The sequence below is a fragment of the Colias philodice genome, chromosome 14 (genome assembly GCF_061535455.1).
Source record: "Colias philodice isolate Cphi_HAF_F1 chromosome 14, ilColPhil1 Martin Lab GWU primary, whole genome shotgun sequence".
Classification (NCBI taxonomy): Eukaryota; Metazoa; Arthropoda; class Insecta; order Lepidoptera; family Pieridae; genus Colias; species Colias philodice.
The window spans coordinates 11,699,441-11,716,505 of record NC_143099.1 but is presented as its reverse complement, the minus strand read 5'-3'; the positions used below and the strand labels follow the sequence as shown (position 1 = coordinate 11,716,505).

At 39.0% G+C, this 17,065-nt stretch overlaps 1 protein-coding gene across 1 annotated transcript in view; it reads right to left on the bottom strand.

The window, feature by feature from the left end:
* Positions 1–17,065, bottom strand: part of Ttc7 (tetratricopeptide repeat domain 7) — a 101,864-nt gene that overhangs the window by 67,958 nt on the left and 16,841 nt on the right. Inside the window, exons 13-17 of the mRNA XM_089703150.1 lie at positions 16,278–16,410; positions 14,783–14,927; positions 13,438–13,519; positions 9,379–9,484; positions 8,540–8,745 (exon numbers count right to left, since the gene is read on the bottom strand). Of these exons, the coding sequence (XP_089559276.1) occupies positions 8,543–8,745; positions 9,379–9,484; positions 13,438–13,519; positions 14,783–14,927; positions 16,278–16,410 (669 nt within the window). The 3' untranslated portion in view covers positions 8,540–8,542. The remainder of the gene's footprint in view (positions 1–8,539; positions 8,746–9,378; positions 9,485–13,437; positions 13,520–14,782; positions 14,928–16,277; positions 16,411–17,065) is intronic.

Genomic DNA, 17,065 nt, shown 5'->3' with positions numbered 1-17,065 from the left:
CTGCATATAACCACGTATTACTCACTTGCCTGCAGCTGTTTATAGCTTCTTCGCATATAATCGTGTATAACTCACTTGCCTGCAGCTGTTTATAGCTTCTCCGCATATAATCGTGTATAACTCACTTGCCTGCAGCTGTTTATAGCTACTCTGCATATAACCACGTATTACTCACTTGCCTGCAGCTGTTTATAGCTTCTTCGCATATAATCGTGTATAACTCACTTGCCTGCAGCTGTTAATACCTTCTTTGCATATAAACACGTAAAACTCACTTGCCTGCAGCTGTTTAAAGCTTCTTTGCATATAAACACGTAAAACTCACTTGCCTGCAGCTGTTTATGGCTTCTCCGCATATAATCGTGTATAACTCACTTGCCTGCAGCTGTTTATAGCTACTTTGCATATAACCACGTATAACTCACTTGCCTGCAGCTGTTTATAGTTTCTCCGCATATAATCGTGTATAACTCACTTGCCTGCAGCTGTTTATAGCTACTCTGCATATAACCACGTATTACTCACTTGCCTGAAGCTGTTTATAGCTTCTCCGCATATAATCGTGTATAACTCACTTGCCTGCAGCTGTTTATAGCTACTCTGCATATAACCACGTATAACTCACTTGCCTGCAGCTGTTTATAGCTTCTCCGCATATAAACACGTATTACTCACTTGCCTGCAGCTGTTTATAGCTTCTTCGCATATAATAGTGTATGACTCACTTGCGTGCAGCAGTTTATAGCTTTTTTGCATATAAACACGTAAAACTCACTTGCCTGCAGCTGTTTATAGCTTCTCCGCATATAATCGTGTATAACTCACTTGCCTGCAGCTGTTTATAGCTTCTCCGCATATGATCGTGTATAACTCACTTGCCTGCAGCTGTTTATAGCTACTCTGCATATAACCACGTATAACTCACTTGCCTGCAGCTGTTTATAGTTTCTCCGCATATAATCGTGTATAACTCACTTGCCTGCAGCTGTTTATAGCTACTCTGCATATAACCACGTATAACTCACTTGCCTGCAGCTGTTTATAGCTACTCTGCATATAACCACGTATAACTCACTTGCCTGCAGCTGTTTATAGCTTCTCCGCATATAAACACGTATAACTCACTTGCCTGCAGCTGTTTATAGCTTCTCCGCATATAAACACGTATTACTCACTTGCCTGCAGCTGTTTATAGCTTTTTCGCATATAATCGTGTATAACTCACTTGCCTGCAGCTGTTTATAGCTTCTCCGCATGTAAACACGTATAACTCACTTGTCTGCAGCTGTTTATAGCTTCTTCGCATATAATCGTGTATAACTCACTTGCCTGCAGCTGTTTATAGCTACTCTGCATATAACCACGTATTTCTCACTTGCCTGCAGCTGTTTATAGCTTCTTTGCATATAAACACGTAAAACTCACTTGCCTGCAGCTGTTTATAGCTACTCTGCATATAACCACGTATAACTCACTTGCCTACAGCTCTTTATAGCTTCTCCGCATATAATCGTGTATAACTCACTTGCCTGCAGCTGTTTATAGCTACTCTGCATATAACCACGTATTACTCACTTGCCTGCAGCTGTTTATAGCTTCTCCGCATATAATCGTGTATAACTCACTTGCCTGCAGCTGTTTATAGCTACTCTGCATATAATCGTGTATAACTCACTTGCCTGCAGCTGTTTATAGCTTCTTTGCATATAACCACGTATTACTCACTTGCCTGCAGCTGTTTATAGCTTCTTCGCATATAATCGTGTATAACTCACTTGCCTGCAGCTGTTAATAGCTTTTTTGCATATAAACACGTAAAACTCACTTGCCTGCAGCTGTTTAAAGCTTCTTTGCAAATAAACACGTAAAACTCACTTGCCTGCAGCTGTTTATAGCTTCTCCGCATATAATCGTGTATAACTCACTTGCCTGCAGCTGTTAATAGCTACTCTGCATATAACCACGTATAACTCACTTGCCTGCAGCTGTTTATAGTTTCTAGGCATATAATCGTGTATAACTCACTTGCCTGCAGCTGTTTATAGCTACTCTGCATATAACCACGTATAACTCACTTGCCTGCAGCTGTTTATAGCTACTCTGCATATAACCACGTATAACTCACTTGCCTGCAGCTGTTTATAGCTTCTCCGCATATAAACACGTATAACTCACTTGCCTGCAGCTGTTTATAGCTTCTCCGCATATAAACACGTATTACTCACTTGCCTGCAGCTGTTTATAGCTTCTTCGCATATAATCGTGTATAACTCACTTGCCTGCAGCTGTTAATAGCTTCTTTGCATATAAACACGTAAAACTCACTTGCCTGCAGCTGTTTATAGCTACTCTGCATATAATAGTGTATAACTCACTTGCCTGCAGCTGTTAATAGCTTCTTTGCATATAAACACGTAAAACTCACTTGCCTGCAGCTGTTTATAGCTACTCTGCATATAACCACGTATAACTCACTTGCCTGCAGCTGTTTATAGCTTCTCCGCATGTAAACACGTATAACTCACTTGTCTGCAGCTGTTTATAGCTTCTTCGCATATAATCGTGTATAACTCACTTGCCTGCAGCTGTTTATAGCTACTCTGCATATAACCACGTATTTCTCACTTGCCTGCAGCTGTTTATAGCTTCTTTGCATATAAACACGTAAAACTCACTTGCCTGCAGCTGTTAATAGCTTCTTTCATATAAACACGTAAAACTCACTTGCCTGCAGCTGTTTATAGCTACTCTGCATATAACCACGTATAACTCACTTGCCTACAGCTGTTTATAGCTTCTCCGCATATAATCGTGTATAACTCACTTGCCTGCAGCTGTTTATAGCTACTCTGCATATAATCGTGTATAACTCACTTGCCTGCAGCTGTTTATAGCTACTCTGCATATAACCACGTATTTCTCACTTGCCTGCAGCTGTTTATAGCTTCTTTGCATATAAACACGTAAAACTCACTTGCCTGCAGCTGTTTATAGCTACTCTGCATATAACCACGTATAACTCACTTGCCTACAGCTCTTTATAGCTTCTCCGCATATAATCGTGTATAACTCACTTGCCTGCAGCTGTTTATAGCTACTCTGCATATAACCACGTATTACTCACTTGCCTGCAGCTGTTTATAGCTTCTCCGCATATAATCGTGTATAACTCACTTGCCTGCAGCTGTTTATAGCTACTCTGCATATAATCGTGTATAACTCACTTGCCTGCAGCTGTTTATAGCTTCTTTGCATATAACCACGTATTACTCACTTGCCTGCAGCTGTTTATAGCTTCTTCGCATATAATCGTGTATAACTCACTTGCCTGCAGCTGTTAATAGCTTTTTTGCATATAAACACGTAAAACTCACTTGCCTGCAGCTGTTTAAAGCTTCTTTGCAAATAAACACGTAAAACTCACTTGCCTGCAGCTGTTTATAGCTTCTCCGCATATAATCGTGTATAACTCACTTGCCTGCAGCTGTTAATAGCTACTCTGCATATAACCACGTATAACTCACTTGCCTGCAGCTGTTTATAGTTTCTCCGCATATAATCGTGTATAACTCACTTGCCTGCAGCTGTTTATAGCTACTCTGCATATAACCACGTATAACTCACTTGCCTGCAGCTGTTTATAGCTACTCTGCATATAACCACGTATAACTCACTTGCCTGCAGCTGTTTATAGCTTCTCCGCATATAAACACGTATAACTCACTTGCCTGCAGCTGTTTATAGCTTCTCCGCATATAAACACGTATTACTCACTTGCCTGCAGCTGTTTATAGCTTCTTCGCATATAATCGTGTATAACTCACTTGCCTGCAGCTGTTAATAGCTTCTTTGCATATAAACACGTAAAACTCACTTGCCTGCAGCTGTTTATAGCTACTCTGCATATAACCACGTATAACTCACTTGCCTGCAGCTGTTTATAGCTTCTCCGCATATAAACACGTATAACTCACTTGTCTGCAGCTGTTTATAGCTTCTTCGCATATAATCGTGTATAACTCACTTGCCTGCAGCTGTTTATAGCTACTCTGCATATAACCACGTATTACTCACTTGCCTGCAGCTGTTTATAGCTTCTTTGCATATAAACACGTAAAACTCACTTGCCTGCAGCTGTTTATAGCTACTCTGCATATAACCACGTATAACTCACTTGCCTACAGCTGTTTATAGCTTCTCCGCATATAATCGTGTATAACTCACTTGCCTGCAGCTGTTTATAGCTACTCTGCATATAATCGTGTATAACTCACTTGCCTGCAGCTGTTTATAGCTTCTCCGCATATAATCGTGTATAACTCACTTGCCTGCAGCTGTTTATAGCTTCTCTGCATATAACCACGTATAACTCACTTGCCTGCAGCTGTTTATAGCTTCTCCGCATATAAACACGTATAACTCACTTGCCTGCAGCTGTTTATAGCTTCTCCGCATATAAACACGTAAAACTCACTTGCCTGCAGCTGTTTAAAGCTTCTTTGCAAATAAACACGTAAAACTCACTTGCCTGCAGCTGTTTATAGCTTCTCCGCATATAATCGTGTATAACTCACTTGCCTGCAGCTGTTTATAGCTACTCTGCATATAACCACGTATAAATCACTTGCCTGCAGCTGTTTATAGCTTCTCCGCATATAAACACGTATAACTCACTTGTCTGCAGCTGTTTATAGCTTCTTCGCATATAATCGTGTATAACTCACTTGCCTGCAGCTGTTTATAGCTACTCTGCATATAACCACGTATAACTCACTTGCCTACAGCTGTTTATAGCTTCTCCGCATATAATCGTGTATAACTCACTTGCCTGCAGCTGTTTATAGCTACTCTGCATATAACCACGTATTACTCACTTGCCTGCAGCTGTTTATAGCTTCTTTGCATATAAACACGTAAAACTCACTTGCCTGCAGCTGTTTATAGCTACTCTGCATATAACCACGTATAACTCACTTGCCTACAGCTGTTTATAGCTTCTCCGCATATAATCGTGTATAACTCACTTGCCTGCAGCTGTTTATAGCTACTCTGCATATAACCACGTATTACTCACTTGCCTGCAGCTGTTTATAGCTTCTCCGCATATAATCGTGTATAACTCACTTGCCTGCAGCTGTTTATAGCTACTCTGCATATAATCGTGTATAACTCACTTGCCTGCAGCTGTTTATAGCTACTCTGCATATAACCACGTATTACTCACTTGCCTGCAGCTGTTTATAGCTTCTTCGCATATAATCGTGTATAACTCACTTGCCTGCAGCTGTTAATAGCTTTTTTGCATATAAACACGTAAAACTCACTTGCCTGCAGCTGTTTAAAGCTTCTTTGCAAATAAACACGTAAAACTCACTTGCCTGCAGCTGTTTATAGCTTCTCCGCATATAATCGTGTATAACTCACTTGCCTGCAGCTGTTTATAGCTACTCTGCATATAACCACGTATAACTCACTTGCCTGCAGCTGTTTATAGTTTCTCCGCATATAATCGTAAATAACTCACTTGCCTGCAGCTGTTTATAGCTACTCTGCATATAACCACGTATAACTCACTTGCCTGCAGCTGTTTATAGCTACTCTGCATATAACCACGTATAACTCACTTGCCTGCAGCTGTTTATAGCTTCTCCGCATATAAACACGTATTACTCACTTGCCTGCAGCTGTTTATAGCTTCTTCGCATATAATCGTGTATAACTCACTTGCCTGCAGCTGTTAATAGCTACTCTGCATATAAACACGTAAAACTCACTTGCCTGCAGCTGTTTATAGCTACTCTGCATATAACCACGTATAACTCACTTGCCTGCAGCTGTTTATAGCTTCTCCGCATGTAAACACGTATAACTCACTTGTCTGCAGCTGTTTATAGCTTTTTCGCATATAATCGTGTATAACTCACTTGCCTGCAGCTGTTTATAGCTACTCTGCATATAACCACGTATAACTCACTTGCCTGCAGCTGTTTATAGTTTCTCCGCATATAATCGTAAATAACTCACTTGCCTGCAGCTGTTTATAGCTACTCTGCATATAACCACGTATAACTCACTTGCCTGCAGCTGTTTATAGCTACTCTGCATATAACCACGTATAACTCACTTGCCTGCAGCTGTTTATAGCTTCTCCGCATATAAACACGTATTACTCACTTGCCTGCAGCTGTTTATAGCTTCTTCGCATATAATCGTGTATAACTCACTTGCCTGCAGCTGTTAATAGCTACTCTGCATATAAACACGTAAAACTCACTTGCCTGCAGCTGTTTATAGCTACTCTGCATATAACCACGTATAACTCACTTGCCTGCAGCTGTTTATAGCTTCTCCGCATGTAAACACGTATAACTCACTTGTCTGCAGCTGTTTATAGCTTTTTCGCATATAATCGTGTATAACTCACTTGCCTGCAGCTGTTTATAGCTACTCTGCATATAACCACGTATTACTCACTTGCCTGCAGCTGTTTATAGCTTCTTTGCATATAAACACGTAAAACTCACTTGCCTGCAGCTGTTTATAGCTACTCTGCATATAACCACGTATAACTCACTTGCCTACAGCTGTTTATAGCTTCTCCGCATATAATCGTGTATAACTCACTTGCCTGCAGCTGTTTATAGCTACTCTGCATATAACCACGTATTACTCACTTGCCTGCAGCTGTTTATAGCTTCTCCGCATATAATCGTGTATAACTCACTTGCCTGCAGCTGTTTATAGCTACTCTGCATATAATCGTGTATAACTCACTTGCCTGCAGCTGTTTATAGCTACTCTGCATATAACCACGTAATACTCACTTGCCTGCAGCTGATTATAGCTTCTTCGCATATAATCGTGTATAACTCACTTGCCTGCAGCTGTTAATAGCTTTTTTGCATATAAACACGTAAAACTCACTTGCCTGCAGCTGTTTAAAGCTTCTTTGCAAATAAACACGTAAAACTCACTTGCCTGCAGCTGTTTATAGCTTCTCCGCATATAATCGTGTATAACTCACTTGCCTGCAGCTGTTTATAGCAACTCTGCATATAACCACGTATAACTCACTTGCCTGCAGCTGTTTATAGTTTCTCCGCATATAATCGTGTATAACTCACTTGCCTGCAGCTGTTTATAGCTACTCTGCATATAACCACGTATAACTCACTTGCCTGCAGCTGTTTATAGCTACTCTGCATATAACCACGTATAACTCACTTGCCTGCAGCTGTTTATAGCTACTCTGCATATAACCACGTATAACTCACTTGCCTGCAGCTGTTTATAGTTTCTCCGCATATAATCGTGTATAACTCACTTGCCTGCAGCTGTTTATAGCTACTCTGCATATAACCACGTATAACTCACTTGCCTGCAGCTGTTTATAGCTACTCTGCATATAACCACGTATAACTCACTTGCCTGCAGCTGTTTATAGCTTCTCCGCATATAAACACGTATAACTCACTTGCCTGCAGCTGTTAATAGCTTCTTTGCATATAAACACGTAAAACTCACTTGCCTGCAGCTGTTTATAGCTACTCTGCATATAACCACGTATAACTCACTTGCCTGCAGCTGTTTATAGCTTCTCCGCATATAAACACGTATAACTCACTTGTCTGCAGCTGTTTATAGCTTCTTCGCATATAATCGTGTATAACTCACTTGCCTGCAGCTGTTTATAGCTACTCTGCATATAACCACGTATTACTCACTTGCCTGCAGCTGTTTATATCTTCTTTGCATATAAACACGTAAAACTCACTTGCCTGCAGCTGTTTATAGCTACTCTGCATATAACCACGTATAACTCACTTGCCTACAGCTGTTTATAGCTTCTCCGCATATAATCGTGTATAACTCACTTGCCTGCAGCTGTTTATAGCTACTCTGCATATAATCGTGTATAACTCACTTGCCTGCAGCTGTTTATAGCTTCTCCACATATAATCGTGTATAACTCACTTGCCTGCAGCTGTTTATAGCTTCTCTGCATATAACCACGTATAACTCACTTGCCTGCAGCTGTTTATAGCTTCTCCGCATATAAACACGTATAACTCACTTGCCTGCAGCTGTTTATAGCTTCTCCGCATATAAACACGTATAACTCACTTGCCTGCAGCTGTTTATAGCTTCTCCGCATATAAACACGTATAACTCACTTGCCTGCAGCTGTTTATAGCTACTCTGGATATAACCACGTATAACTGACTTACCTGCAGCTGTTTATAACTACTCTGCATTTCGTCATGTACACATTACTTGCCTGCTGTGTTCTTTCCTATAACTGGAGCTATTTTTAAATGTATAGGTCACAATGTATAACTAACCTGCACGCAGCTTGTGATATTGTATACTTTAGTTGTATTACTTGCTTGTTACTATAACTTATAGTGACGTAGATACACATGTTGCGCGCGGGGCTGGTGCACACGCACGTACCGGTCAGAGCGCGGGACACACGGCACGTACCGGTACAAGTTATGGTGACGCAGTGTGTGTGTGTAGGTTATAGTGACGTAGGTACCGGTCAGAGCGCGGGGCAGAGCGGCGCGAGCGGGTGCAGGGCGAGCGCCGCGGCGGCCGCGTCGGCGGCGGCGGCCGGGTCGCCGAGCGCGGCCAGCACGAGCGCGAGGCGGCGCCACGTGTCGGCGCGCGCCGGCTCCAGCGCGCCCGCGTCCCGCAGCGTGCGCTCCGCCAGCCGCAGCCAGCCCAGCTCGTAGTACGCGCCACCTGGAATGGCCGGCCGAGAGTGTGACATAGCCATAAGGACACGCCCCAATGCTAACGTGATACAACAATACGAAGGAACAAAATACCACGTACATATACACGTCATATTTAAAACATTTACATCGACATGTAATACGATCGACAACAATTTTCAAATCATAAATATAAATTCTTATTTAAAAAACCTACAATTCATATCATAAAAAAAATAAAAATTTTCTCACAAACAAAAAATAAGATTCTCTTCAATATACATAATTCATACCGACTCAAAGGACTACAAATGTACTTTTAAAGATATTGCCATATCCATTTGAAATTTCTTAAAAAACTAATCAACAAAAATTCACACTTTAAACTTCTATAATTACATCTACTCAACTCCACGCTAACCTAATTGCATCATATTATCAATATGCGTGGGTTGTACACGGTTAACCTTCTTAAATCGGCTCGAAATACCAAAATATTTCCCACAAATTTAACCCATTGAGCCCCGATCGAAATACCAAAATATTTCCCACAAATTTAACCCATTGAGCCCCGAGCAGCCCAATCGGTCCCAGACACAATAGATTTTCTATTGTGTCTGTGGTTCCGGGGCTGAGTTATTAAACACAAGTGTGCACTTACCTAACTGCACCATACTGTCAATATGCGTGGGGTGTATAGCGAGCGCGTTCTGGTAGCACTGGCGCGCCTCCTCCCACTCGCCGCCCGCGCTGTGCACACGCCCGCGCTAACAAATGTAATAGTCACAAACCTTATTAAAATCTTTTACATATTATAGAAATAAAAGATTTCTGACGTTTCGCACACTTTGCAGCGAGCGTGGTCACGGGGAGACGCCGGGAAAATAATATAATGATATAACCATATAAATATATATATAAGATAAAACCCCCTAAGTTAAAACCAAAAATTGCCATGCATCGTAATTTTGCTAAAATGAATACTGAGCTACTTTATGAAGACGCAAGTAACACTGACTGGTCGGTTGTCTTTTCTGCCGATAGTGTCGATGAGAAAGTGTCTTTATTTAATTCCTTGGTTATTAAACTTTACGATGCACATGCCCCACTCCGCCCTGTTAAGTTAAAACACTTGCCTGCCCCTTGGATGACAGATGACCTTAAAAAACTGTTAAGAAAGAAGGCGCGGGCAAAGTCTAAATTAAAATTGTCAAACTCGGATACTAATCGGGAAAAATTTATTATGATTCGAAATCGCTGCAATACGCTATGTAGGGATGCACAACGTCAGCACTTTGCCAAATCTATTGACAACGGTGACCCGTCGAAAATGTGGAAATTCCTCAGATCCCTTGGACTTGGCAAATCTCCCCTTACTTCTATCCCTAGGACAGTCCATGTCAATGACCTTATTTCTCACTTTTCTAATCCCTCTTCTGATTTCCTTCCCACCTTAAAATCTAGTACCCTAAACTATCTTAACACCTTACCCCTCCCTAGCTCTCCTTCTTTCGTAATCCGTCAGTTCACCGAGAGCAGTGTTAAGAAGAGCGTGTTGTCAATTACCTCGAAGGCTGTTGGTAGTGACTGTATTGGTCGAAGCATGATCATTCCAATCCTTCCCATCATTAATCCTGTCATCACCCATATCCTTAATTCTTCCATTTCTACAGGAAAGTTTCCTAGCGTTTGGAAAAATGCCCATATTCTCCCTCTCCCTAAAAATCCGAATCCTTCGACTCCGTCTGATTTCCGCCCGATTGCTATCCTTCCTTTCCTATCCAAGGTTCTCGAACGTTTGGTACAAGAACAACTGAGCATTTTCCTAAATCATCACCAACTCCTAAATCCTTTCCAGTCTGGTTTTCGACCAGGACACAGCACGACCACAGCCTTAATTAAAATTACTGATGACATCCGACGAGGTTTCGACAACAAAAAGCTCACCATACTCACGCTGATTGATTTCAGTAACGCGTTTAATAGCGTCGATCACGACGTACTGCTGGCAGTGCTGCGCTCTCTTAACTTATCCTCCTCGGCTACTGATTGGTTACAAAGTTACTTAGAGGGACGTCGGCAGCGTGTACTAATTGAGGAAGTTTCTTCAACTTGGTGCAATGTTTCTGCTGGTGTTCCTCAAGGTGGCGTTCTGTCTCCCCTCCTTTTTTCCATTTTTATAAACTCCATTTCCAAGGATATTGTGTCATCTTACCATATGTATGCGGACGATTTCCAATTATATAAACATGCGTCACTTCTTGAACTACCTGAAGCGATTTTCCAAGTTAACGCTGACCTTGCAGCAATAGTCAGATGGAGCAAAAGTTATGGTTTAACAGTAAATCCAATCAAAACCAAGGTTATCATATTCGGAAGCAGGCAATTAGTCTCAAAAATTGACTGGACCAATTTACCGAACGTTGTCGTTGATGGAGTTCTCATCCCCTACAGTGCTCAGGTAAAAAGTCTTGGTCTAACTCTTGATCAAACTTTTTCCTGGGATGAACAAATAAAGCAAGTTCAAAAAAGGGTTTTTTCTTCTGCCTTCTCCTTACGGCGCTTGCGCAACTTTCTTCCCGTCACAACCAAAATTACCTTAGCTCAATCCCTTCTCCTTCCTCTCCTTGATTTTTCAGACTCCTGCTATCCCGATATTCGTGAATATCAACTTGACACCCTTGAGAAGCTCCAAAATTTCTGTATCAGATTCATATTCGGACTTCGTAAATTTGACCATGTCTCTGAATACAGGAAAAGGCTAAAGTGGCTTCCTATCCGTTATCGCCGGGATACTCATCTGCTGCATCTTTTGTACTGTGTTCTGTTTAGCCCTAAGACTCCTTCTTACTTAAAAGATAACTTCGATTATTTAAGCTCTAGTCATTCCCTCTCTCTTCGCTCTTCCAACTTGTTATTGCTCAGCACCCCTTTCCATCATTCTAAATTTTTTAATAATTCTTTCACTGTCCGGGCTATTCAACTATGGAATGCATTACCAGAAAATATTAGACGTGCTCAAACGCTCTGCTTTTTTAAATTGTTGCTTAAAGACCACTTCTTTTCCTTACTATAGATTTGCTTTGCTTGCTGACGTCACCAACTTTTGTTTTTATATATATATATATATAAAAACAAAAGTTGGTTTTTATATATATATATATATAAAAACAAAAAAAAATATATCTTTTTTTTTGCGTTTGTACTATAGTATGTGTATGTATATGTATTCTATTTATATAATAATATGTATGTACATGTTTATTACAAAGCATATGTATGTATTTATATGTATTTTATTTATTTGTATTATTATGTAGTAGTATGTATTTATGTAGTAGGTATCTTTGATACTTACATAATTTTATTTATTTATTATTATTGTTTTTTTTTTTCTTCTTTTTGCACTATCCCATTAACTTCATACATTTCCTTTCCATCAGGTTGCCTGGTAGAGATTGCTGCTTAGCAATAAGGCCGCCTCTTGTACAAACTATGTCTTTCTTATGTATTAATGGTATTTTTGTCATATTTTAGTTTGTGCAATAAAGAGTTATAAATAAATAAATAAATAAATAAATAATGAATAAATCGCGTTTAAATCCGTTAAAATCTTTAATTTCTAAATGTATACTCGCATAAAATCTAACTTTTACATAATGGTCTATCTGTAAAGTCACTTAAGATATGTCTTCCTAATTTAAATTGAACACCTTTACAATGACATCCCATATGCCCAAACAACTTTACATCCCCTAATCATCAGATGCAAAGTCAGTCACTTTAATTTGTCAAATGATTGTGTGCAAATAAATGATTTATGTATTCAAAGTTACCGCTCAATTAAATTAGGTAAGAATCCAAAGAAACACAAAAGTAGCAAAACCCAGGAATTAAGGGGGCGCATAAAGCAAAATAACCAATCTTCTATTAGATGATACGTGTAATATGCAAGACCAAATCTAAAAAATAAAATATATATCAAACTAGATGATATGTTCAACGATTCTGTTTAATCAAAAACATAAAATATTAAAATTTACTCGATAAAAAAAAATCACCAAGTTAGCTCTAATTTTCACACTTTTACGTTTTCTACTTGACATGGTAATACTTATTATGATTTTTTTTTCATAAACAATTATATTAAAACATTTGCAAGATATTTGTCAGAGCATTTTGTGTAATTACTTTTAGTTTTGGTTTTATCTGCGATAAACCACTTTTATCGTGACAAAATCAAACGTTTATCTCGAGAAAAAAAGAGCGCCAAAAGTGGTTTATCGCAGATAAAACCAAAACTAAAAGCAATTACACAAAATGCTCTGACAAATATCTTGAAAATGTTTTAATATAATTGTTTATGAAAAAAAAATCATAATAAGTATTACCATGTCAAGTAGAAAACGTAAAAGTGTGAAAATTAGAGCTAACTTGGTGATTTTTTTTTATCGAGTAAATTTTAATATTTTATGTTTTTGATTAAACAGAATCGTTGAACATATCATCTAGTTTGATATATATATTTTATTTTTTAGATTTGGTCTTGCATATTACACGTATCATCTAATAGAAGATTGGTTATTTTGCTTTATGCGCCCCCTTAACCGATGTCCAAAAATTTAAAAAAATTGGTTACGAATGAAATTTGCCGTTTTTGTATAGAACCTCCATCAAATTTCATAGCCTCCATCTCCCAATAAACACAATGTTTTGTTACCGTATATAAAACAAGATGGCTGAAAGGTGTGAGCGCCGCGGCTTCTGACACGCAGCCCGCTGCCGCACTTGATCTGCCCAACCTGTACACAAAATAGAATGTAACTAAATATGAAAATTCTTTATAAAAATATGCACAAAATACAATTGAGCTAAGTGGGCGATACATAACATTATAGTAGAGCCATTTTAATAGGCAACATTTGACAGTTCAACAAAATTCAACAACGTAACCTAGTAACGACGACATAGAATAATATATTATTTCGTTTTGTTAGTACTGCACATTTGCTTAACTTTTTTCAATTACGATTACATATTTATAATAATAATGACCGATACAAGTAATTTTTGTGATTTGATTTTACTGATAAACCATTCTAAACATAATAAACAATTTCTGATTTAAAGAACTGACGTCGCTATAATTTTGTGTCAATAAACCTTTTCCCTTTTTAAATACCAGAAACGTTACTGTAAAAATCGAAATCTGACATCTAGAATCGAATTCATTGATTACTTGTGAATAAAAATCATCATAAATTAATAAATGCGTTGTGTTTTTTTAATTATGTAGATACTTGTCTTATTTTGCTCCTTAAATTTACGAAATAAAGTATATATCTGGGACAGGGATTCGCCTGATGAATTTTAAAATTGATATGACGTGTTTCAAGTTCGATTGACAAATGATTCAAGTCCGTATCGATTAATTTACTTTAATCGATGTTTTTAAGCAGGTTACCACAATGTCGTCTATTAAATTGGCTCGACTATAATAAAATAATTATTAAAAAACCGATTGCTAAAAATACATCAACTGAAAAGAGAATAAAAAGTACAACATAATATAATTTTCTACTGTTAAAAAATTATTATTTCTTAAAGCCAAATCTCGAGTACAACATATATAGATTTACAAAAAAATTTGACTAAGTATGTAATTTATGACGGTGCAGGCTTGGACATTTGGACACAGGAATAATTAGTTATTTTCAAATTTCATTACATAAAGTAGAAAAGTTCGATAGCGGAATTAAGATTGACCCTCTCTCCAACGTAGTCTTAAGCGCATCACACACGGTGAAGATACTATAATATTTTATGTTAAGATTCTCTAATATAAAATATTACAGTATCTTAAGGTATCCGGTATCAGCGTTCTGACCATCATTTTTCTTTTTGTCATTGCGTACTAAGACCCCTGTAGAACCGCCATCCTGTTACAAATGACCCGAAATTTTGTGTCAGTGTTTCGTTATTATAGTATCTTCACCGTGTGTGATGCGCTTTTGGCGCTTTTTCGACCTAAAAGAATACAGTTATTTCTATAAACACGTGCTCACCTCAGACACAAATCAGCGAGCAGCAGCCACGCCTGCGCGCGATGGTCGGCCAGCGGCGAGCGTCTCGGCGCCGATATCGACGACGCGCCTTCTGACAGCGCCCGCTCGAGACGGTACGCGCCCGCTGATTCCGCGCGTACTGACGCTGCAATTTAAACTTTTTGAAGTGAAAACTTCTTTAGCGGCGTTGAGCACTCTTTCTGTAATGGGTATAAAATCTTAAACTCGCGTCAGGACACGTGACCTGATCGAAAAAGCGTAAGACGGATACCATTCCAAAATATCAAACATGCTCAACGTTAATAATCAAGTTTTCACTTCTGCCGGCACTCCCGGAGTGCAACCCGTCTTTTTTAAGCTATTGCATAGCTTCTATCGCGGGCCTTGAGCGCGGGGACCGAATCCAGAAATTGCGTAACGAAAAAACCTCACGCTCCCCACTCCGACGGGCACGGAGGTGTGGCTTGAAGGCATAGCATGCAATAGCTTTACCGCGGCAGTCCCCGAGTGCCACACGTCTTTTTTTTTAAGTTAAACTTTTTCAAGCGTAAAATTTCAAGGTCGCGTCATGTCAATACCGTCACGACATGGAGTATACGTGTGGCACACACGCTCTTTTTTCATATCGTCTGAACAAATTCTCTCTATCATCAATGGATAGACGTGTGACCACAATCCAGCTTGATGTTAACATTAGAGATGCGATGTGATGTCCTGAGTTAGCTGCTATGATACGACGTGATATATTGTGATGTGATGCGATACAATGTGATTCAATGTGATGCGATGCGATGTGATGTATTGTGATGTGATGTGATTTGATGTGACGTGACGTGATCTGATGTTGGGTTGTTGAGGAAGTCATTATGAGGAAGAGGATGAGGATGAGGAAGCGAAAGAGGATGAGGATGATAGGAAATTATAATCAAGTCGAGTCACTTTTTTATTTAGATAGATTAGGTTTTGTCGAGTTTATATGCATAAACAAAAGCTCATCTATTAGAGTCCGACTCGTGACTCAAAAAGTATACATAGGTATAGGCTTTGTAAATTCGCCACCCGATCGAATCGGCCTGGCATATAGCGCTGCGCGTAACGAGTGCGTTGCCATAGATACGGCATCCTCATAAATTTCCTCAAATTTTTGAGGAAGCGATAGCGGAAGAGGAATTTTTTATTTTTATTTTTGAGGATGCGGTAACAGTTGAGGAACCCAAAATATTGCGGAACTTCCGCATTATGAGGAAGCGGAAGAGGAATCCTCAACAACCCTATTCTGATGTGATGTGACGGGACGTGACGTGACTGATGTGACGTGACGTGATCTGATGTGATATGTGATATGATGTATGTGGTGTGCTGTGAGACGTCATATTTAACGTCTTGTATCATGTGTGATATCATATGCGATGACACGGAATATACATATGCGTTTTGACGCTATAATTAAAATGTATTTATTTCTATCTTCGTGAAATATAACCACTGCACTTACCTGCATCCCTATTACTATGCAGGTCGTCATGCAGCGAGTCAGAAAGCGCATCAAGGTCCGCGTAGTGCGGTTCGCCCTCCTCCTCCGCGCTGTTTAAAAGTTTCAGCAGCTCTTTGCCTGTTGATAGCGCCGCCTGTAATTTTATTTTATTTTTATTTATTTTATTTATTTAAACAATTAGATTACAGAGATCCATTAATGTTAGTACGTGTACATTATGTAATGTGCATGTATACTGTGTGAGTATAGAATGTATAGACTAGGCAACGAGTTCAAAAACGTGAAAAATAGAGGGTCCTAAAAATATGAGCGATGGCTCATTCGATTCGTAATCTCTAGAAAAATGTTTTTGAAGTATTTTGCGAGTTAAAATTGCAATTGTTATTAACAAAATAAGATGAAAAAAAATGATATTTCAATCATTATTTTTTGTAAATTAAAAAAAATATTGAATTTCGTTATTTGTTTATAGCAATTTTATAAACGTATTTTTTACGTAATTTACGTAAAAAAATTCATTACCTATGTTAATTACTGCCATTGTTCAATATGAAAACAGGCATAGCTAAATATTAATAGAAAAAAAAATATCAAATTTTTTAAGGATCTTTATAGTTTTTGAACTTGTTGCTTATTTAGGCCATTATGACGCGCGGTGCTTAGTCATTTCTACTCACGAATCGGAACAGTTGTGTGCGTGTCTTTAAAAATGGAATGCGTTCAATTCGCCACAGTCCCTACGTCATCCGAAACAAAAGCGAGTCGGTTGTGTGTGTGTGTGTGTATGT